General features: G+C 40.1%; 1 protein-coding gene across 2 annotated transcripts in view; it reads left to right on the forward strand.

The window, feature by feature from the left end:
• The window catches only part of HCLS1 (hematopoietic cell-specific Lyn substrate 1), a 27,358-nt gene continuing 2,868 nt past the window's right edge, over positions 1-24,490 (forward strand). Inside the window, exons 1-17 of one of the 2 annotated variants that reach the window (XM_058295750.2) lie at positions 1-109; positions 2,528-2,611; positions 3,141-3,214; positions 11,065-11,194; positions 12,812-12,922; positions 14,531-14,585; positions 18,168-18,278; positions 18,516-18,626; positions 18,861-18,971; positions 19,194-19,304; positions 19,522-19,632; positions 20,723-20,778; positions 21,405-21,474; positions 22,057-22,265; positions 22,687-22,788; positions 23,877-24,132; positions 24,268-24,339. In XM_058295750.2, the coding sequence (XP_058151733.1) occupies positions 2,528-2,611; positions 3,141-3,214; positions 11,065-11,194; positions 12,812-12,922; positions 14,531-14,585; positions 18,168-18,278; positions 18,516-18,626; positions 18,861-18,971; positions 19,194-19,304; positions 19,522-19,632; positions 20,723-20,778; positions 21,405-21,474; positions 22,057-22,265; positions 22,687-22,788; positions 23,877-24,132; positions 24,268-24,339 (1,774 nt within the window). In that variant the 5' untranslated portion in view covers positions 1-109. The remainder of the gene's footprint in view (positions 110-2,527; positions 2,612-3,140; positions 3,215-11,064; positions 11,195-12,811; positions 12,923-14,530; positions 14,586-18,167; positions 18,279-18,515; positions 18,627-18,860; positions 18,972-19,193; positions 19,305-19,521; positions 19,633-20,722; positions 20,779-21,404; positions 21,475-22,056; positions 22,266-22,686; positions 22,789-23,876; positions 24,133-24,267; positions 24,340-24,490) is intronic. The other variant, XM_058295751.2, reaches the window with a different exon arrangement.

Below are 24,490 nucleotides of genomic sequence, written 5' to 3' on the forward strand. Positions count from 1 at the left end.
CGGAACTGAAGTAACAGCTCAGACATTCTTGGTCTGAAGTGGCAGCAGCCAGAGAGGGAGCCGGGTGTCACCGTGAGGAGCGGGGATCTGAGAGCAGACACACTTGGAGGTGGGTGCGCTGGCCAGTGCTGGGAGTTGGGAAGCACAGGGCAGGAGTTGGAAGTAGGAGGAGCCTACTTGGCTCTTATTCCTCTGAAGAGGTATAAGGTCACTGCCTTCAGGCTTCTAACCTTTTATGGGCAGAAGACCAGAGTGTGTGTGGCTGTGGAGAGTGAACATCTGGGGATGAAAACAGAAGGGAGGGTCTGGAGCCCAGGGAGCATGATTCAGCAGCCATCCAGAACCCCAAACCAAGTGAAGTGCTACCTGGTTTCTGCTTTCTGTAGCCCCCTCAAAGGCCTGCTATTCCTAAGGACTGAGTTGGCAGAGGACCTCAGGAGGAGATAGTCTCTGTCCTTGAAGAGCATATGATCTAGCCAAGGAGGCAAAACCCACATAGGAAATGTCGTAGATGATCAGAAAGTACTCGCTAATGTACACTTGTGCTGAGAACCAAGTGCTGATGGGAGGCCAAGTGAAAGCTGGGGCTAGTTTCTGTGACTGTAGGATCCCAGATTCCCAGAATGTCAGAAGAGAAGGGGGCTTTGTAGATTACCTGGAATAACCCCACATTTATTTTCCACTGGGGGATCCTCAGTAATATTCCCCCATTTATTTAGGTTAATGCTGGTAAATTGCCTTACCTGGTGATTGGCACATGAATATGTCCTCTAAATTGATTCCCTATACTCATGGTTCCACTAAGGCCTTAGTAACACGGCTGAGGCATCCTCTGCGTCTACTAACTCCCAGGCCATTTAATTTATTAATGCTATAAGGTAGCCTTGTGATGAGGCCTTGTTTGCCCCTAATGCCTGGGTCATCCACCTTCATTTCCAGTCCCCATCTCTAGATAATACCTCTTGGCTTCCCCATATCTGGTTAGTAAGTAAAGGATACTAAATTGTCTCTACATCAGAAACTCTTCCCATTATTTCAAGAATGGGGAAATGGGAGATTTATGGGAGAGTCAATTGAGATCTCGGACTAACAGCAGGAAAGAGGGTGAACCCATCCATCCTCTGTGCTTACTTATTGCACACGAAGGTTTAGAAACTGCACTTTTCCAGTTTTCTGTGTTAAGCTGCTGTTGCGGCACAGCCCAGGATCCAGGGCATGAGAACTGGTGGTTGTAAGTGGTAGGATTACGGGTCTTGTCCACCAGTCCCCGTCTATGCCGTGACTGTTGCCAGGCAGGGAGGCAGAGCTGCTCTCTGACTCATCCCACAGTCAGGCTGCCTCATCAGTGCATCTCTTTTCCCATCCCACCCCAAGTTCCCCTTGGGTGGGGCTTCCAAGGGGTTGTTCAGAGAGAGGGAGAAGAGGAGAGTTCACCAGTAGAAATGGAGAATCGAAAGGAGAGTCAGAGGGCCTAGGTGCAGAGACAGGAATGCCCTAGGTGTGGTTGTGAAAAGGACAACAGGGAGTGGGGGGAGGCCTCCAGGGGGATGAGAGGGCTGAGCAGGGAAGGATGGGCAGGAAGGTCTCCAGCTGGCAAGTGGTGACTGGGCCAGGAAGTCTCAGTGGGCGCTGGAGCTGATGTGCTTTGTCTAGTGTTACCTCTTCAGAGCAAGATCCAGAGGAACCTGGGCAGCTCCTCCTCCTGCTCACAAACCACTGGGTCTGCCCCAGCAGAATGGCCAATTGGCACCCCTCCAAACTAGTGTCCTCTCAATATTTTATATTTATTTAGGTAATGATAATTGAATCCCTCTTAATGTTGATAATAAGGGGAATTATCACATGCTTGTGTTTGAACCAATTATTGTCCTTAGGAATATAATTGAACTGTTTTAAAGATGAATAAATATGACGTTCTCCCAGTTAAGGGTGCTTCCCAATAAATTGTTGAGTGTGGGAATTTCAGCTCACTGCCCCTACTGACCTCATGCAGTTGTCCAGTGGCTAGACTCGGTGGGACAGCACTTGAACTGGGTGATCCAAAATTCTCGTTGATTAAGTTAAGCGGTTGTAGAGAGGAGTGTAAATATTGCTCACTTTGTCAGAAACTGGATCAATGTTATTTCAACAACTGTGAGAAGCGTCATATGTTGAAACCTGAGTGAAATGGCAGTATAATTCTCAGGATGTTGTAGCATATCTCACAGATAACACCCCAAGCAGTTTTGCCTGGCAGGCACAGGTGAACGATCCCAGCAATTCTGACACCCAGGTTTTTCAGCATTACCAACTCCCATAGTGACTTCTCTCCAGATTCATGCCACATGGATTTCTCTCAGATAAGCCTATCCCCTGCCCCTCTAACTGGGCAGGCTGCTTTCCTAAAACTGGTCTGCTTTGCCTCAGCTTCTATTCTCTCCCCCAAAAATATGACAAGAATCACTGGGGCCCCTTTTTCTTTGACACCAGCATTCTTTTCTATTCCTGATTCTTTTTAATTCCTGATATTTTCATCTGTCACCCTCAGATGTGGAAGTCTGTAGTGGGGCACGATATATCTGTTTCCGTGGAGACCCAGGGTGATGATTGGGACACAGACCCTGACTTTGTGGTGAGTTTGGAAGTAGCTTTGCTTGAACAATGAAGAGGATGGTGGCGGGACATCTGGCAAGGATGTTCTGGGACTGAGACAGCTCTCATGGGTGGGAGTCCCTGGTAGTGCACTTGACTGTCACGAGTGGGGCATGCTTGTTAGCTGGTGTTGAGGGTGGAAGGAGGTGGTATGGAGAAGCCTGACAGTTTGACCATCAGGCTATGACAGGCTAGGCTGGAGGTGAGGAACAGGTCAGCACAATCCTGGCCTACAATCCAGGTTTTGGGGGCAAATGTGTAATTTGAGGGGGTTGAAGAATTGTAGGAAAGAAGGATGGGGAGAGTATGAGGGATGCAGAATAGGAAGGGAGGTTTCTCAGCTCACTAGTTTAATTTTAACATGGGGTCAGGATGAGGTACACAGAGAGAGGAGCCTGAATCAAGACCCTGCTGAAAGAGGCCGTGAAGGGCTTGTGTGCCAGTCTTGTGGCCCCTTCTAGAGTGGCACATCTCTTCTCATCACTTATTGCTGAGGGTTGTCTTTGCAGAATGACATCTCTGAGAAGGAGCAACGGTGGGGAGCCAAGACCATCGAGGGCTCTGGACGCACAGAGCATATCAAGTAGGTGCCAAGAGGACTGCAAGAGGGGAGAGGTTATGGAGAGACCCCATGGCATTCTCAGAGACGTGGCAAGGGGAAGAAGGAAGGAAAGAGGGAAAGTAGCAAATGTCCATGTATCTTTGTGCTTGTTTTTATTGAATCTATCTCTATGTGTTCCTAAGTGTTACATGGTGTGTTTCTGACTCTTGTCCTTCTTCTTATCCCCCTACACCACCCTATTATCTGTCTTTTCTTTCTATCAACTTTGCTCTTTCCTCAAGTGGGTTTTTATATAAACTGCCTCTCTTCTTTTAGTTGGGCATGAAGGATTCAGAGAGGAATGGTTCTAATGCTGAGGTTGTATCTCTCTATCTATATTATCTATTCACATAAATATAACTGTGTAGGTGGACCGTAGTGTGATTTCAGTTGGGCAAAAATGGGTTCAGTAAAATGACAAGGTGAAGAACACAGAATAGATGCTGTCAAAAGAGGACAGCATAAAATCCTGTTTTTGTTTCCTGGCTGCTAAAACAAATAACACACAATGGGTTGGCTTAACAACAGGAATTATTGGCTCACAGTTTCAGAGGCTAGAAACTTGCTTCTTTCCCAAGCTAGGTTTCTTCTGGCTAGCTGTCAATCTTTGGGGTTCCTTGGCTTTTCTGTCGAGTGGCAATGCACATGGTACTGTCGTCTCCTTTCCCTTCTAGGTTCCATTGACTTCCAGCTTCTGGATGCTCCCTTATGACTTTCTCCTCTATGGCTTTCTCTTTAAGACCAATAGTAGTCAGATTAGGACTCATCCTGATTCAGTTGGACCATGCTTTAACTGAAGGAACTTCAACAAGAAGCCCTGTTTACAATGGGTTTGCACCCACATGAATGGATTAAGATTAAAAACATGTTTTTCTGGGATACATAACTCCAGCCTGCCACAGTTCTCATACATGCTCTGAATGACTTTTAAAATGCAAATTTGTACTTGGGTACTTGATAAACATTGGAAGCCATGATGGTAATATGAAGAAATGTGACATTTTAATAACCTGTTGATCAGGCCATTTTAGAAATGATGTTTAGGGATCTTAAAGATTATAGTTCAGTCTTCATTTTACCAAGAAAAAAAATTCTGATACCAGAAAAAAGAAGGAATTTATTCACAGACAGATGCAGAGGTTTCTGTGGGATAGATTCAGAGATCACTTCCTCTCTTTGTTGGATTACTTAGGATCATCTAACTGGCACTATCTGATTTGGATAGTATCAGAATGTTAAAATCATTATCAAGGTAGAAACAATAAACAGTATAACAAGACCAAAAAGTAAAAGTAAAAATTAACCAATTATACACAATTTGAAACAATTAATAGTGTTAAATTCTATTTTAACTTTCATTAGCAGCAGATTTTTACCTTGGTTTTTCCTATATTTTGTTTTGCTTTGATTTTTCTTTCATTTTTAAAATTAATTTATTGTAAATAATTTTTAGATTAAATAAATGTTATACTGAAAATATAGGGGATTCCCATAAACCCCACCCCCTCTGCCTCCCACATTTTTCCTCATTAACAACATTTTCATTAGTGTGTTACATTTGTGTGTGTGAATAACCATGCTGCATGGGTGACACTCTTTGAAACCTTGGCACATTTATTTATAATTTGGTAATATTCTATATTGTGCATTATTCTTTAATCCAACATACTAAGTAGATACTATGAATATTATTATTAAACAAACAAAGCAATTCTGGAAGCAGTTGGAAAGACAGAAAATGGGACAGGCCATAAAGGAGGCATATCTAATGCTCCTCTGGTGGCTCCCAAGATCCAAAAAAAAATCAAGACCTCCCATTCCTCTTCTGAGTAAGGCCTCCCAGCCTCTCCAGTATCCCGGAACTACTAGGATGAGACCACAAACGCTCCTTCTCCATTTCTTCTCCCAGGGCCTGTCTCACACATAGTAGGAAAAGAACATTTTAAGGAAGACTTCCAGATCTAGGCCAATACTCCCATGATCTTACGGAAAGGGTTGGAGCTTGGGTATCAGATAGGTTTCGATTCAATTCCCAGTTCTGCTCCTACTAACTGTGTGTTAAACACATAACCTCTCTGAACCTCAGCTTCTTTATTTATCAAATGGGAATAATAATAACTACCCGAAAGATTTATTGTTAGAATTCAATGAGGTAGCATATGTCAATGTCTAGCATAGTACTTAATGCTTATTAGTAGCTCAATTATATATTTTTCTATTTCCTGTTAAAATAGACTAATGAAATCACCTTCCTAAAAATATAACATAAACATGTAAACAGATGACAGTTTCCTTCTTCCTAAGTGGTGTTTACCAGGACTGCTGTGTTGCACAACTCCAGTCTATAGATCACTCTGACTGGTACTCCTGTCTTTGTATAACTTAGTGGCCCTTGTTAATCTAACTGGATGCTTCATCTAATAGAATAAATGATGATGATATTCACACAGAAGGCTACTCTCATTTACCCAGTCTAGCAAGGTATAAAATCCAGTCTCTGCTATTAACTAGCCAAATGTCCTTGGGCAAGTCAACTTTCCTTCTGATTTTCAGTTTTCTACCTGAATCAGAAAGACCTCTACTATTAAGTTAATAATATTCTGGGACTCTCTCTGGTTAGTACAGGCTAAGCCACTCTCTAAGGTCAGGTGGGCATCACTAAGGTCCTTTGAACTGAGGGAAACTTGGAGAAGAGAACAGTAGCTGCAGCGCTGAGATGACTCGAAGCAGGAAAAGGAAGTGACTGTGGTTCTCTCTAATCTCACTACCCTCCCCCACAATGCAGTCTCTTTTTAGCTCTGTCTTGAATAAATTTAGTATTGGCAGTGGTTTGGTGGTTCAGTGAGTAGCTCAAATGAGCTCCTCCATCCCTCAACTATTGTATATAAGAATCCTGGACCAGGAAGTTTCCTGGGAACTGTCTGGTTTTTAAGAACGTGTTCTTTTCTCCTTCTCACCACTCTTGCTCAATCATTCTCCTTGGTGTATTTCCCTTTGACCACTCAAAGATTCTTATTATGCTAAGATAGAACTTGTTTCCTTTTCTCTCACCCCACCCCCAACCAAATCTTTCCTAGACCGAAACTTTTATAAAATAAAATAAAATAGAATTGCTACAAAAATAAATGAAAAGAAAAAAGAGAAAATACAAGCACAATTTTTATTTTTAATTTCAATGGACATAAAATTACTACGTCAAATTGCTATGAAGTTTCTGAATTCTTACTCTCCACTTTTCTTATTTTATTGTGGAACAGAAATAGGCTTGTAGACCACACTTTGAGTTGCACTGCTCCAGTACTTCCTGAAACATGCCTGGTCTTAGATTAAATCCTTACTGAACTATAACTGTAGGATACCTGCCTAAGTGGCCTTGTCCGCTTTCTTGTGCCCTGACCTTTTATACCAAGAGGAAATGAAGAATAGTGTAGTGCCAAGAGGAATGAAATGGAAATCTGGATATCCATGGATTGGTTGGTCCCAAGTCTTCTATAAAAGGGCTCAGGATACTGAAAAGAATGATTTTACCACTCTGTCTCTATTTCCCCATGGTGACTGGAGATAATAGTACCAGCCCTATTTACCTCACACGGGTACTGTGAAGAACCATGGATATAACAAAAGAATAATAGCTAACATTTATTAAGTTCTTATTACATACTGTACAAAATGCTAAGTGCTTTACACCGTCACATTTAATCTTCAAAGCAACCCTATATCATAAATAATAATGCTGTTCTGATTTTACAGAAAAGTAAACAGACACTCTGATGTTTAGCAATTTGTCCAAGGACATGCAAACAGTAATTTATTCAGCTCAGTCTCACTCCATAGGCTGAATACTTAATCAGTTTATCACATTACTTCTGTGTTTAAGAAATATAATATTATCATGTCCATACAAAGTGTACTTTTTTGTGTCTGGCTTCTTTCACTCAACGTAATGTTTTTGGGACCTTTCCATAGTGCTATGTGTATCAGTGTTTTGTTCCTTTCTATTGTTGAGTCGTATGTCATTATCTAGATATACCATAGTTTGGTTTATCTATTACCCATTCATGGACATTTGAATTGTCTATTACAAATAAAACTGACATAAAGACTTGTGTACAAATCTTTTTGTTGACATATATGTTTATTTCTCTTGGGAAATACCTAGGAACAATTGCTGGATCATATACATATAATAAGTATGTATTTAACTTTACAAGAAATTATCAAATTGTTTTCCAAGGGGTGTTTCCCATTTTTCATTCCTACCATTCATATATGGGTTTCAGTTGCTCCATATCTTTGTAAACACTTGGTATTATCAATGTTTTTTTTTCATTTTAGCCACTCTAGTGGGTATATAGTGATTTTAATTTGTATTTGTCTAACTAATTTTATTGAGCATCTTTTTTATGTGCCATTCATGTATCTTATGTCTTCTTTTTCAAGTGTCTGTTCAAATATTTTTCTCACTTTTAAAGTTGGTTTTTTGTCTTCCCTTTATTGAGTTGTAAGAGTTCTTTGTATATTCTGGATACAAGTCATTTGTCAGGTACGTGTTTTCCAAATATTTCTTTTGAGTGCAATTTGCCTTTTCATTTCATTAATGGTACCTTTCAAAGAGTAGAAGTTTTTAATTCCGATGAGGTTTAATCTATTAAAAAATTTTTATGGTTAGTGCTTTCTGTATCTAAGAAAACTTTTCTTACCCCAAAGTTGTGAAGATTTTCTCCTGTATTTTTCCCCAAACTTTCATTGCTTTAGATTTTCTATTTAGGTCAGTAATCCATTTCAAGTTAACATCTGTAAATGTTGTGAGGTAAAGATTAAGATTCATTTTTTCCAGTTTTTCCAGATGGTTATTTAGTTGTTCCAATACCATTAAAAGATTATCTCTTCCCCATTGATTTACCTGGTATCTTTGCCCATACACATGCAGGTCTATTTCTGATCTCTTATTTAGTTCCATTAATCTATATGTTTACCCTGACACCAATACCACACTGTACTGATTATTATAACTTTATGATGTCTTAAAATCAGAAAGTCCTCCACTTTGTTCTTCATTTTTTGAAAAAAGTTCACTATTCTAGGACTTTGCCTCTCCACATATATTTTATTATTTTGTGTGTGTGTCTCAGTTTATTTTGTACATTTAATAATTGAAAATATAAACAATTAAAAACTAAAAAGAAAACAGTTGAATAAAAACATACATTTCTCAGTTAAATGTACTACAGAACTATAAATTTTTTTTGAATCATACAATATCCACATATATTTTAGAATGAGCTAGTCAATTCCCACAGAAATGCCTTTGGGAATTTTGATTGAGATTGCAGTGAATCTATAGATCCTTTTGGGTGAAGTTATCTTATTAATGAGTTTTCCAATTCCTGAACAAGGATATTTCCTATTTATTTAGGTGTTTTTTTTTAATTTTTAAAGAAATGTTTTCAATGATTAGGGTCTTAAACATATTTTATTAAATTTGTCCTAAAATATTTCATTTTATTTCATGCAGTTGTAAATTTTACTTATTTTTAAATTTCAATTTCCAAATGTTCACAGCTAGAATGTAGAAATAAAATTGATTTTTATATTGTGACCTTATATTCTATGACCTTGCCAAAGCACTTAATAGTGCTAGTAGGTTTTAGTTTGTCGATTCTTTAGGTTTTCTACATGCATGATCATGTCATTTGGTGTGAATAAAGATATTTTAATCTGAGTCACTCACTTTCATGCTTTTAATTTTGTGATAAACACATAAGATCTATCCTTTCTCTCAGATGATCTTTGAGGTCCTGGATTTTGTTTGATTCCCATAAACTACATTGCTTTTTTAATCCCACAGTATTTTAAAATGTTTCTGAGAATTGTTAATGTGTCAAAAATTTCTTAAGTTTGTCTCTTTAGCACATTGAATTGTAATTTTTTTTCATTTTCAGTCTATTACATCTAACTGACAACTAATTCCATATGTTAATCATCTTTGTATCCTCAGAGCTTACCAATACCTGGCATTCAAAAGTTGCTCTATTAATATTTATTGAATGAAGGACTGATATAACCAGAACTTATTTAGAATAGCTTCAGTTATATCCTAAAGAATTTGATAAGAATTTCATTTGAATTATATCACAATCAGCAAAATCCCCTGACTGGCCTTGCTGTCATCCATTAAGTGGACATTCCTGAATCTCATTTTCTAGTCCCTTTTTAAAACTTGTTTCAACTCTAATATTGTTATGACCCATGTAATTGGGCTCATCAAAGCTTTGCAAATTTTTCTCGTCTAAATTAACATTTGGCTCATTTACTTCATTCTTTATCTGAATACTTCAATGAGGGTAGATTGTATAGTCATTTACATGTTCTTGGAACCAATAGCTTTTACTGACCCTGAAACACAATTCTAAATAGTTGGCAGTGATGAACTAGCAACATGGGCTCTCATTTCACTGCTGCCAGAGGGTTCAGAGCAGGTTTGGGAACAGAACAGAGTGTTCTTCCAGTACTTAGCTTAATTTCATCTGGGTCAAAGCCAGCCTTCTAAAATTAACTGTGGCTACATTTGAGAAGACTTTTTAAAAAGCCTTTTAGCAGGTTTATCCTACAAGGCCACCAGGTGGATCTATGTTTCCACGAAAGAGGAGAATTCCCACTGTGAGAAGGCCATTCTACCATAACCAATGTGTCCAGTTTTCCCACCTGAGGAATATTGATGAAGCCTCATTAACATTACTATCTCAATACACTAAACTTCCATTATTTGCTGCAGGAAATCAAATTTTTATTTAAGGTTCTCTTGCCCAAGTATTTCTAAGAATCCCAAGGGATCCTTAATGTGTCCTAATATCTGTCCCAATTGCTACGTGCTGGTGCTGGTACTATACACAGTGCGACAACTGCATTTCCTCAGGCCATGCAGGATCACAGAGGTGTCTCTCTACCCTCCTGAGTGTTGCAGTCACCTTTACAGTAAAGATGGAAGTGAGTGTGAAGAAAGAGAACGCTTCCTTTTGGTGTCACTCTCTCTCATAGGTAAAGGTATCCCAAATCAAGGTTATTTGAACACTAAAGTGTTACAGCAATTAATGATTACAGTACATTATATTAGTTTTCACTAGTTATTAGTTCTCTCAGGAATTAACAGGCTTTTGAAGGGGAGGGAATTAATTCACAACAGGAAATTATACAATTTGCTAGTGTACACTTTTCCCCAATGCTATATTTTTTATAATAAGTTTTAAACGACTGCCTATAAAACCACTCAAAGGTAATGTTGTTTGCTTAACTTTATTCCCCAATTACTGGCCATATAGATAGTTGCTTGCTTCTTGCTATTATAAACAGTGTTTCCCTGAATATCACTATACATTAAGCTTTGCCATATTTAAAATTATTTCCTTGGGGTGCATTCCCATGACTAGAATGTGTGGATCAACAGGTATGGATATTTTTTATTGAGACAGATCACCTCATTTCTAGAAAGCAAATTCATACAGAGAAGAAAGTAATTTTTCAATTACTATAATATAATATAGGTATCAGTGTCCTCTAATACTTAGGAATGTGAAGAATGGGTCTGAAGATCAGAGGTTATTTTAGGGAGCAAAGTAACAGGCCAAAGGGAATAGCATTGGCTTATGGAGAGCTTTAATCAGGCCATGATATGCAGAGCCATTCTGATCTCTTACAGCGAGACCCATCACTGATTTATTTGGGGGCTCAGGTTATTACTAAAACCAACAGAACTGACTTCAGGAGCTCCATTTTTCTGAAGGGTCAATGACTACTCTGTGCCAGATGACTCTCTGTCTTGTGATTACTTCCAGCATCCATCAGCTAAGGAGCAAAGTGTCAGAGGAGCATGATGTTCTCAAGAAGAAAGAGATGGAATCAGGGCCTAAATCATCCCATGGATATGGAGGCCGGTTTGGGGTGGAACGAGACCGAATGGACAAAGTGAGTTGAAAGGGAGAGGTTAAAAAAAGATAGCTTGACTTGGTTTTATGGTTTAAAATTTGCTCAAACTTTCAGTATTTGTTTAGGCTCCAGAATTGAGTGCTCACATATTATTTCTATCGATGTTTTTCTGATCTTAACTAAATAAAGATGGCAAAAAAAGGTAAAGCAAGAATTTAGAAGGGCTGGCCTAATTTAGCCCCAACTACCCTATAAATCTTTGAGCAGAGAGAAGGTGAAAATCGAAAAGGGGGAGAACATGTTTTCAAATTGTTTACTGCTTTTAAATGTTTGTGTATTATGTCTACTTTGCAACTTCTCTTTCTCTTTACTATGTATTTAGTGCTCTTTGGTATATATCACATGTAAGTATGAAAAATATTTATGTGAATTTATCCATTAGATTCTCCCCCAAATATGAATATTGATTTTCCTTTTATCCTTTATCCATAAGATACCAAAAAAGTATCATGAAAGAATGCTTGTATATTGAATCATATTTTCCATTGACTTTCCTAATCTCAGGGATAGAGTTATATTCCCATAGGAAAAAATATTTTATTATCTCTGAGTACAGCAGACCAATCTACTGATAGTCTTTAGTTCCCATCAAGAAGTGTTTTGTCATTGTGCAAAATTATAGTATAGGCATTGTATTTACTTACAAAATTCCTAGGGGAAAAAAGTAAAATATTGTAGATAAGGAGCATTCCTTCATTCTTAAATTCAACAAAGCTGGTGACCTTGACTTACATAGATAGATCCCCAAATACTGCACAATGAATTTCTAGGAGCTGACATAGGGCAGTGCTTCACATCAATCTCTATACTAGTGTTGTTTCTCCCAGCATGGGTTTGGAATTAAAGGGGAAAGGAGAAGCTTTCTAATTTCTTCTTAATTGAGACTCTGCAAGATGGTATCATTATTTGTTTTGAACTATTACTCAATTACCAGGTTACTAAAACATCCATATTTAAATATTAGTAGAGGAATACATTTCAAAACCAAAGAGAAAACTAAATGGGTAGGTGAAGTGATGAGCGGGGGAGAATAGAAAGGATTTATTCACTATCTTGGGCTTCTCCTGGTATTGCCTACCAGTCCTCTTTAGTATGAAGTCAGTCCCTGTTAAATATCAGGGCTCAGGTGGCACTTCTAAACTTTGGTCGCCACACAGATCTAGAACAAAAGCAGGTGGCCGTTTTTGTGAAATATTCACTCCCCAGTATGGTATCCGGTCAGTTCCCTTTGGTGTCCCCTCTCTGCCTTTCCTACCCTCATCTCTATCTTTCTGCACAAAACCCTTAATTTAGACTTTCTTTTTGTTTCATATTTAAAAGCTGTCTCTATTCTTCTGACTCCCAGTTCATCCTATCAGAGTTTCCTGAATGATGGATTCCTAATAGTATTAAAGAAGAATTAGGGATGTTCAAGTCTTCAGAAAAAGTCACCTTGTTCTCTCTCATCATCATATGTTTTGGCACCACTGTCAGAAGCTAGAGGCTGACCCAGAATAGAATTTCTTAAATCTTTACATCCCATCCCATCTCTGTAGTTTCCTGTTTTTCTCATTGCCATTTTTATCTTGTCATTCACTCTGTTCTTGATTTTCTCAGAGCGCTGTGGGCCATGAGTATGTGGCTGAGCTGGAGAAGCACTCTTCTCAGACCGATGCTGCCAGAGGCTTTGGGGGCAAATATGGAGTTGAGAAGGACAGGGCAGACAAAGTGAGTGACAACTCTCTCCCCACACACACCACATCAAATCATGCTGGACTCAGCAAAACTCACACTTGAAAGTGGACCAGCGATTCCCCTCGGGAAGGAGGGGACAGTGGATGCTGGGAGGGTCCAGCCCCATCTTGAGGTCAGCTCCTTTGACCTTCCTCAGCAAGTTCCTTGATTGTTGGAGGCCACCTACTGAGCTGAAAGGCCTTAACTTAAATGAGACAATGATGTTCAAATTCTCTGTTTGAACAAGGAATCTTTAAGCCATGGGTTTTTATTATACCTGTATGCATGACAAAGGAGGGGATTTCCAAAGTTCCCATCTTGGCCTGACCTCATGAATACTAATGCCTTTCAGGAATACAGAGATATCAATTAAATATTATCACCAGGGTAGGAAATAAGTGGGTAATACAACCAATTGGGATTACAATGGTTTAAGAAGGTAAAGGTTGCTTTTCACAGGATTTATCATCAGTCTCTGAAGTTTGGGTATTTTAGAGTACTTTGTTCAAAAAAGCAATTTTTAAGACAGAAAAAAAAGGGCAATATGATTACAGGATAATGTATTGGACAGGAGTGTCAGATTAATACTCTTTGATGTTCTCAGTCCCATACATTATTAGATCAGATTCCTTGTACCCATTTTTATGGCACAGAATGGTATTTCTTCCCCTGCAGCCACAGAGAGAGAAAGAGGGAGAACATTTAAGTCACAGCTGTCTGAGATTCCTTTTCCCCAGTAGCTGCTAATTAGGTAGGCCCCGTCCCAAAAGCGAAATGCTGGTATGTTATTTGTTTGTATTAAAGGGAAAAAAGGAAAAAGAATAGAAAAAGTTCAAAACATGCAATAAAGGAAAGGAAAGGGCAGAAGGCAATTTTTAAAGGCACTAATGGTCATATAAACCAAGGAACAATACACACTAATTAGCTTGTAAGGTGCAAAACCTGGACTCACTTAGAAACCAATAATTTTTGAGCTGATGTTAGGGATCAGCCAACATATCCAGTTCTGGAGTCAGCCAGGATCCAGACTCTCCTTTGTTGCCTCCCATCCCATCAAAATCTATATCTCTGTGTTTCTACTGCTGAGTAATAATGAAGGAGAAAAGGGAAAGGATAATGAATGAGGTACAAGATCCCATACATGTAATAGTGCTTTTTAGTTTACAAAGTACTTTTCTACCTATGATCTCAGTTTTATGAGAGTTAGGTAGGAAGAAAAGTGCTAATTTATCACACTTTACATACCTTTTAGTTCTCATAGAGTGGGAAGGGATTATTTATCCTATTTTACAGTTGAAGAGATTTGAAGAGATTAATGCCTTCTAATATTAAGGGACATGCCTAAAGTCAAACAATAAATAGGGGAGGTAGAGTTTGCCTCTAGAACTCCTGGGTCCAGAGCCCATGGTCATTGCTCTGTAGCACAAGCCCTCCACAGCAGTTTGTCAGAGTACAATCTGTTTCTACATTGAACACCCATAATCTGCCCTGAGCCCCTGGAAACTAATGTCTGGGGCTGAGCTGGGAATAAAGGTAAGGCGTAGAGGGGAAGAAACTGACAGTGCTGATTCTTTAACCAATTCTCTCTCCTTTTCTCTGTAGTCAGCAGTTGGCTTTGATTACAAAGGAGAAGTGGAGAAACATACATCTCAGAAAGGCAAGGACTCAACTCCAGCATCAACAATCTGACTAACCTGCTAAACTGCTCAGAGTTCCTCTCCCAAGAGCTGTCATCAGCTCCCTTTAGTTCTGTGATCCAACACTGCCCCCACTATCTTTTTTTAAATCTAAGCCTGTACTTGTTTCTCCCCACCCTCCTTTATTGCTTTCTATGAAACTGGTCACTTTTTCCTTAGTCCCTGTTTTCCCTCTAGCGGACTGAGACTATTGCATTCTACTCCTTAACATTTGGAGGTTATCATTAAGTTTTAACATGCATCTTTGACTTAAGTTTAAAATTGATCACTTTCTCCTTCCTGTGTGATAAAGGAAATGTAGCCTATTTTAGCTACATTCTTACTAACAATCATTATTATTGTCCAGTATTTTTGGTTCTATCTTTTATAAATCCCATAAAAATTAATCATTATTATTACTTAGTGATGTTTATTTAAATTGACCACATATTTACCAATTTCCTGACTCATCATTGTTCATTGTATCTCATTATTTCCTCTGGGATTAATATCCATTTTTCTAAAGTACATCCTTTAGTAAGTCTTTCAGTGAGAGTATATGAAAGAACTCCCAGTCTTTGTCTGAAAAATATCTTTATTTTGCCCTATTTTTCATTATTATTTTCCCTCCATCACTTTGAAGGTAGTACTTCATCATCTCTGACATATCTTGTATCAGTATGATCATCTTTCCATTGTAGGTAACATGTCTTATTTATTAGTTTTTTTTAAGATATCCTGCTTGTGTCTGATATTCTGCAATATCATCAGGATGTGTCTCAGTATTAGATCTAATTTTATTATCTAACGTGAGACTTAATGCTCCTTTTCAACCTGAGACGTGACTCTTTAACTATGGAAAGTACTCGGGCATTTTCCCTTCAGATAGTGTCTCTCCTCTCCCCTTTTATCCTTCTTCTGGAACTCCTATTAGATGCATACTAAATCTTTTCATTCTTCCTCCATATCGCTTAACTTCCTTTCTCTATTTCCATCTCTTTATCTCCCTGTGCTGCTTTCTGAATAATGCCCTTGTATCTATGTTAAGTTCATTAATTCTTCCTTTGGCTGTGTTTATTGTTTAAATTTTCAATTAAACTTTTTAACTTTCATTCAAATATTCTCATTTCTGGAAGTTTCCCTTGGTTCTTCTGAAAATCTGCTGATTCTTTTTGTTTTATGCTTTCATTATGCTTTTTTCCCCTTCTTTAAACTTTTCATTATTTTAAACATATTTATTTTATCATTTCTTTTTTATTATGTTGTTTGCAGTTCTTGGGGTGCCAATTCTTCTGTTTGGTTAATCTGCTTTCCCTCATTGTAATTTATTTCCTTGATCGTTTGTAATTTTGCACATGAGCTTATTTCAGTAAAGGAGAGGGGTATTTGCTTCATAGGAATTTCACGTGTCCTTGGTTAAGAGGGTGTCCCATAAAAAAACTTTAACCTTTACTTCTAGTGGAGTTCTAGGGGTTTTCATTGTAGTGGACTGCTTTTTCCTTATGGCTTTTTTCCATTATGAACTCAATTTCTGGAGTAAATATAAGACTAAATTAGTCTTTTGATTTTTTTCTTTTGTTAGTTATGGTATGTTGTACTTTTCAAAGAATTTATTCATTTTATCTATGTCAGAATATTTATTGGCATAAATTCTTTTATAGTATTCCCTTATTTTCTTTTTGATATCTGTGGAACCAGTAGTAATTTACCTACTTTCATTTCTGACATTGCTGATTTATGTTTTTCTCTTTTTAAATTTATTGTTCTTGCTAGAGGTTTATCAACTTTACTATTCTTTTCAAATATCTAACTTTTGGCTTTGTTAGTTTTCTTTTTTATCTGGTTGTTCCTGTTATTTTATTTTATTTTTTTTAAGATTTCTGTTTTTATCTCTATTACTTTTTCTTTGTACTTAATGTGGGTTTTGTTTTTTCCTCCATTTTTAACTTAATAAAGTAGAAACTTAACTAATTGGTTTTAAGTCTTTCTTTTCTATTGCGGGCACTTAAAACTATAATTTCCCTCTAACGCTGCTTTTGCTGCATTCACAAATGTTATTTTGTGCTTTTATTTTCATTCAGTTAAAAATATTTCTCATTTCTCTTGTGATTTCTTCTCTGATCCATCAGCTATTTAGAAGTGTACTAGTTATTTTCCAAGCACTGGTGGGGATTTTCTAGATTTTTTATTGTTATTAATTTCTAATTCAATTCTGTTGTGATCAGAGAACATGATCTCTAATATTTCAATCTTTTGAAATGTATTAAGACTTATTGTACTGAACAGCATACAGTCTATATTGGTAAATATTCTATGTGCATGAAAGAATGTGTACTCTGCAATTTTGGATGTGGCGTTCTATAGATGTTCTGTGGTTAGGGCTTACTGGTTGATAGTGTTGTTTAGATCTTCTGTAATTTTATTCATTGTTTTTTGTCTGTATGGTCCATAAATTCTTAGGAGAAGGGTGTTAAAAATTTCTTTTATTATTGTACTTTTGTCTATTTCTCCTTTTAGTTCTGTCAGGTTTTGCTTTGTGAATTTTGATTCTGTTAATAGGTTAATACCAGCCTACATATTCCTGATGAAGGCATTCATAGTGCTGATGAATAGCTTTTTTATTATTCTGGTATGTCCCTCTTATCTCTTATAATGCACTTTGTATGAGATTTACTTTGTCTCATATTCCTGCCATCTTTATTTTGCTTGCTCCTTTCAGGGTATATATTTTCCTGGATTAGTGTTTAAATTAATTTCTCAGCTTAGAATTCTTACGTCACGTAAGTAGTGTCAAACTGGTATTTATATTCCACACTCAAGGGTAGGAATTGTACTTGAAGTTTCCAACTCTCATAGGTAAATTTACCCCTTATCAAATGCTGAACAGAATAGATGCCAACTCACCTTTTCCCTGGATGACTGAGTAGGCTTTTTCTAGAACTCTTTATAGGAGTGAGCAAGGCCTCATTCCTGTTTCCTATCCTGTCCTTATTTTGAAATTAGGACCCCAAACTGTAGCTGCTACCCTATAGGAATTAAATCTGGGACTAAAATACCCTTGGAGTCTCTATGGTGTCAACTCATAATTACCTTCATACATACTGCTTTGATTCATCTCTTTGTTTCTAGATCCAGGGATTTTTCTTTCTTTTTTCTTTTGAGTTTTATATTGAAAAAAGAGAAAAGATTGTTATAGTTAGTTGACATTTCTATGTATTTATATGGGTGTAGGCATAGGCATCCATTTCAGATTCCTCTGCCCTTTTTCTTGAAGTTGCTTCCCACATTTTCTATACTTGCTCCTTCCTTGGAATAGGGAGAAAATTGAAATGATTTTCTCATCTTGGGATGAAAGTGAGTAAGGAGTGATGAAAAAGGAAAGAATGAGCAATATTGAACTAAAGCATACAAAAGGACACCATTTCATTTTAATTCATCTGGATTCAAACCTTGCTTTCTTTCCAGCCCCCTGTCACCCTGCACCCATTCCTCTGACTTCTCTCTTCTCCAACACTCTCCTAGTAGCTGAGAGTGGGCTCTCATGACTGTTCCTTCAACCATAGACTACTCCCGAGGCTTTGGTGGTCGTTATGGAGTGGAGAAGGATAAACGGGATAAGGCAGCCCTGGGATATGACTACAAGGGAGAAACAGAGAAACATGAGTCCCAGAAAGGTGAGTTGGGGTTGGTGAGGATGAAGGGCATAGAGTGGCATGGGGCTGACCCAGAGGCCCCAGAAAACAGAGGGGTAGAAGTGCAATAGATGTGATGAGGTGATGAGTAAGTGTGTGAGTTGGGAAGACCAAGAGGAGTAAAAAGGAAAACATCAGGATTAGGAGCAGGGCAGAGAAGGGAGGCCAAAGGTGGGAGGGGGATGCAATTGAGCTCTCCTGATTGTCCTTCAACCACAGATTACTCCCGGGGCTTTGGTGGCCGGTATGGAGTGGAGAAGGATAAACAAGATAAGGCAGCCCTGGGATATGACTACAAGGGAGAGACGGAGAAACATGAGTCCCAGAGAGGTGAGTTGGGGTTGGGGAGGAGGGAGGTCATTGCATGGGGCTGACCCAGGGGCCCCAGAAAACAAAGGGTTAGAAGTGCAATAGATGTGATGAGGTGATGAGTAAGTGTATGTGGGTTGGGGAGACCAAGAGGAGTAAACAGGAAAACATCAGGATTAGGAACAGGCAGAGGAGGGAGGTCAAAGGTGGGAGGGGGATGTAATTCAGCTCTCCTGAATGTTTCTTCAACCACAGATTACTCCCGGGGCTTTGGTGGCCGCTATGGAGTGGAGAAGGATAAACAAGATAAGGCAGCCCTGGGATATGACTACAAGGGAGAGACGGAGAAACATGAGTCCCAGAGAGGTGAGTTGGGGTTGGGGAGGAGGAAGGTCATAGAGTGGCATGAGGCTGACCCAGGGACCTCAGAAGACAGAGGGTGGATGTGCAATAGATGTAATAACATGAAGAGTAAGTGTGTGGATTGGAAACCAAGAGAAGTAAAGAGGAAAATATCAGGATTAGAAGCAAGGAGGGAGGCCAAAGAGTGGGGGTAATTGAGTTCTCCTGACTGTCCTTCAACCACAGATTACTCCCGGGGCTTTGGTGGCCGCTATGGAGTAGAAAAGGATAAACAGGACAAGGCAGCCCTGGGATATGACTACAAGGGAGAGACGGAGAAACATGAGTCCCAGAAAGGTGAGTCGGGTTGGGGAGGAGGAAGTTCATTGCATGGGGCTGACCCAGGGGCCCCAGAAAACAAAGGGGTAGAAGTGCAATAGATGTGATGAGGTGACGAGTAAGTGTATTTGGGTTGGGGAGACCAAGAAGAAAACATCGGGACTAGGAGCAGGCAGAGGAGAGAGGTCAAAGAGGAGGGTTAATTGGGCCTTTATGACTGTTCCTTCAACCACAGATTATTCCCGGGGCTTTGGTGGCCGTTATGGAGTGGAGAAGGATAAACAGGACAAAGCAGCCCTGGGATATGACTATAAGGGAGAGACGGAGAAACATGATTCCCAGAGAGGTGAGTTGGATTGGGGAGAAGAGATGAAAACAGGCAGGGAGGGCAGAAGCAAAATGGTGGTTAGGCTGTGGTTTTTAGAAGCCCCTGTTCTTCATAGAAGACAAGAAACCTTCTCTGGGACATACAAGGGATGCTAGAGGGCTCTCCTTTGAATAGTTTTCCTAATGTCTTCATTTACCTTCTCCTTCCTTGTTACTTCTCTCTTTTTATGTTACCCTTCTCCATCTTTCTTCCATTCTTTCTCAGTTTTTTTTTTAAGTACCAGGGCTGGGATTGAACCTGAGACCTTGTATGTGGAAAACTGGAGCCCAATCACTCAACCACTGAGCCATATTAGCTCCCTTGAGTTGGTTTTTTCATTTTTGTTTTGTTTTGTTTTTATTTTTATTTATTTATTTTTTTAAAAGATTTATTCATTTATTTCTCTCCCCTTCCTCCCCACCCCGGTTGTCTGTTCTCTGTGTCTATTTGCTGCGTCTTCTTCTTTATCAGCTTCTGTTGTTAGCGGCACGGGAATCTGTGTTTCTTTTTGTTGCATCATCTTGTTGTGTCATCTCTCCGTGTGGGCGGCGCCATTCTTAGGCAGGCTGCACTTTCTTTCGCAGTGGGCGGTTCTCCTTACGGAGCACACTTCTTGAGCGTGGGGCTCCCCTACGCAGGGGACACCCCTGCGTGGCAGGGCACTCCTTGCACACATCAGCACTGCACATGGGCCAGCTCCACATGGGTCAAGGAGGCCCGGGGTTTGAACCGCGGACCTCCCATGTGATAGACAGACGCCCTAACCACTGGGCCAAGTCCACCTCTCTTGTTTTGTTTTTAGAAGGCACTGGTGATGAACCCAGGACCTCCCACATGGGAAACAGGTGCTCAACCGCTTGAGCCACATCTACTCCCCTCTCAACTTTTTTCTCCCCATTTTTTCCCTTTCTTTCCATCCATGCCTCTATCTTTGGAATCTCCACTTCCTCACATATCTATCTGTCCTCCACATTCCTGGCTTCTAGTTTTTTTTTCCTACTACTTCTTCTCAACTCATTCACAGCATTTTAATCTCCTGTTATGACTCTCAGAACTTTCTGTTCTGCAGATTATGCTAAGGGCTTTGGTGGCCAGTATGGGATCCAGGAAGACCGAGTTGATAAGGTAAAGCACCAGAACACCAACATCTTGAGAAGAGTTCCCTACACTGTACCTGAAGTGGGCAGAGAAGAGTGGGTGAGAGGCAGAGCTGGAGAAAAGTGGTATGAGGTCCCCTGAGCCTGTGCTCCTGGAGTCCTGCATTCCCATTGACTGTCCTCTGTACCTAATGAGCTTGATGTCTTCTGAAGCAAGCCTTGGCTTTAACTGAGATTGGAGGAGGTAGAGAAGGGCAGAGATACAGACAGAACCCAGATAAAGATGATATTATATTTGAATTTTCATTGATTGCTTGGTGTTGCTTAACCCAGTCAGTATGGTCTTTTGTTACTGCCCAAACCTACACCAGTTCCTTTCCATGCATTGGCCAGGGATCCTAGTACATTCTAGACAATTGGCTTGGAGACATGAGATTCTAGATATACTGAACTTGCAAATGAACTGAACTCACCAGTTCAGAAGCTCTTTACCCTTCTCTCTACCACAAAATAACAGTACTAGAATACCCTATCCAACTATTGAACATCATATAATTAGGGCTACCTACTCCAATAGCCACAACCCCCAAGAGTGCCTGCTGGGTCACTGCCACAACCCCCACCCCCACCCCAATACTCTTCTCCTACCTTCAGAGCGCTGTTGGTTTCAATGAAATGGAGGCCCCAACCACAGCTTATAAGAAGACAACACCCATAGAGGCTGGTGAGTCTTAATGCTCCCCTCTCTCTATGCTCTTCAGCCTCCTCTCCCTTCTCATTCTTTCTGGTTTCCAGACTATTTCTTTCTTGCCTTTTACTACCAAGATTAGTTGAGGAAGAAGTGACCTTTACCCTCATATCCCCAGATTCTCTCTCTTGGAAAAAACAGGGTAAGGTAGAATAACACTGGGGAAGGAATTGGGGACAGGATACAGGGAGAAAGGGGGAAATGTTTGGGAAGCATGGATCAGGGTGGGAGTTTGGGATGGAGAGGTAGAAAGTAGATGTTGGTCAGAGGGCATGCAGATTTAAGGAATGTGGGCAAAGAAGGATGCTGGTTAGGGGTTTATATTTAGAAAGGACAAGGATCTGAGATAGCATGGCCTGGTTTTATAGAGATCTAGGCTTCAGGGCCATACCATCCTCCTATAATTCTCTAACTCCTCCATCAATACCTCTTTACCGTCCCCTCCTGGAGTTCACTCTCCATGTTCTCTTCCCTTAGATATTTAACTGATTCCTTTTACTCCTTTAAGTGCCCCTCCCTACCCATAACAATCCTAATTCTTCTTGTCTGTGTCTGCAGCTTCTAGTGGTGCCCGTGGGCTGAAGGCAAAATTTGAATCCATGGCTGAGGATAAGAGGAAACAAGAGGAAGAGGAAAAGGCACAGCAGATGGCGAGGCAACAACAGGAGCGAAAGACTGTGCTGAAGAGCCGTGAGGCTCAGCAGCCCACAGTGACTGTGGAGGAGCCAGTGGTGCCAACCCCAATGCCCAAGAAAATCTCCTCAGAGGTGATTGCTTGGCCCTCTGAGATCTACACTCAGACAGGAGCCTACGGGGTCTAAATCATTGCCAGAAAATGAGGCAAATCCTATCTCATCCCCTACCATGCTCCATGTTAGTCTTTAACTGCCGTTCCTGTCTTTAGGGAACTTTCAGTCTGAATATGTATTAATAATTGTACCTCATATATCAGAAGATTAGAAAAAAATAAGATATACATAGTTCAACAGAAGACAGGCCACTAGCCAATGCATCCAGTCATTGCTGCAGGAACTAAGAAAAAGGAGCCACCACTTTAGGTTAGAGTCCATTTTGAGGGATGAGGTGGATTTGGATTGGCAGAGAGCTGGAGAGAGTATTCCAGATAAGGGAAAAGTAGAAGAGGTAAGATGGAGGCTTTCTACTGGAGAGATGTTTTGTTCTCCACAGGACTGGCCTCCAGCAGGGAGTCATGCAGTATCAGAGCCTGAGCCTGTGAGAGCCAGCAGGGAACTTCCAGTGCCCTCCCTGCCCGTGAGGCAGAGTTACCCGGTAAGCAGAGCCGCACAGATTCTCTTTTCCCTACCACCTCCCACCCTCCCGTCTTCTCGTGTTAAGGAAGGTGAGCTGTGTAGGCTAACCGACCATCTTAGTTTGCCTCAGGCTGTCCTATTTTTTTTTAACAAATCAATTTTAGTGATACATATTAATAAAACATACAATTTATCCAAAGTGAATAATCAGTAGTATTGAGTATAATCACATAGTTGTGCATTCATGACTTCAATCATTATTAGAGAATTTTCATTATTTCTATAATAATTTAAAAAACAGACAAACAAGAAAATTCCTCTCCTCTCAATCTCTCTATGCTTCCCCCACTATACATAGCTGTTGTGTCTGGCTATTCTATCCTAAGTGTATAATCAATGACTTTTTAATTAACTAATAATTTATTTTTGTAGCAAATTTTCTTTTTAAATTGTCTCTTTTTTTAAAAAAGATACATAGATCACAAAAAATGTTATATTAAAAAAAATAAGAGGTTCCCATATACCCCCCCACCCCCCCACCCCCGCTCCTCCCACATCGACAACCTCCTTCATCGGTGTGGCACATTCACTGTATTTGGTGAATACGTTTTGGAGCACTGCTACACCGCATGGATAAGAGTTTACATTGTAGTTTACACCCTCCCCCAGTCCATTCAATGGGTTATAGCAGAATATATAATGTCTATTCTTAAAACTGAAAGTCCTGTACCCTGGGAAACCCCTTAGTCTTGGGAAAACTGTGACAGTTGGTCATCCTAGCTGTGGTATTTGCAACACTGTCCTCTGCTTTAAATTTTCCTGGTCTGCCAAGGAATCTGATTGGCTTTCTATTTCCCTCACCTCATTCCTCTTTTGTTTCCTTCCTATCATTTCTTGGTTGGTGTTTTGAGTATGTGGATACGGGAGGAGTTTGAAGAATGAAGAGGGATGATGAGCTGGGTTCTCTTGTAGGGGCCATTACAAGAGTAAAGTGTAAAAATGGTTGGGTGGTGAAAGGTAAGGTCTTAGCAGTTCCCGACTTAGAGGTTTTGGAGAGGAAGCTCCTGGTGGGTGGAAGTCATCCTGTTCCATACTGTCTCTTCTCAGGACAATGAGGAGCCCCCGGCACTACCCCCCAGGACTTTGGAAGGCTTCCAGCCAGAGGAAGAGCCGGTCTATGAAGCAGAGCCAGTCTATGAAGCAGAGCCTGAGCCTGAGCCTAAGCCTGAGCCTGAGCCTGAGCCTGAGAATGATTATGAGGATGTTGGGGTCATGAACAGGGATGAGCAGAATGATGGCTCAGAAGGGGATTATGAGGATGTCCTTGAGCCTGAGGAACCCCCTTTTCCCTCTACCCAAGCTGGTAAGTGGTAGGGAGGAAGCAGTTTCTGAATTTGTTCAGCTCTGGTGGAGAGGAAGAGGAATTCCCCCATTGCACAGCAATATCTGTCTCTGACTTCTCCATTTTGGTAAGATGATATTTATATTTCTTATACAGGATCACCAGGCTGCCCAGTTGGAGCTGGGGCCACTGGGACCTCAGCAGTAGCTTTGTATGATTACCAAGGAGGTAGGTTGGGAGTGGCTCAAGAGGCCTGGTGCCTGGAGAATCCTGATACAAGAGAGAGGAATGGATTTGGGGGTGGGGTGGGGGTGGGGGTAGGAAGGTCACAGAGGGGTTCAGGCTTGGGATCAAGAATAAGCATAAGGCCAGGCTTATT

Source organism: Dasypus novemcinctus, chromosome 4 (assembly GCF_030445035.2).
Source record: "Dasypus novemcinctus isolate mDasNov1 chromosome 4, mDasNov1.1.hap2, whole genome shotgun sequence".
NCBI classification, from domain to species: domain Eukaryota; kingdom Metazoa; phylum Chordata; class Mammalia; order Cingulata; family Dasypodidae; genus Dasypus; species Dasypus novemcinctus.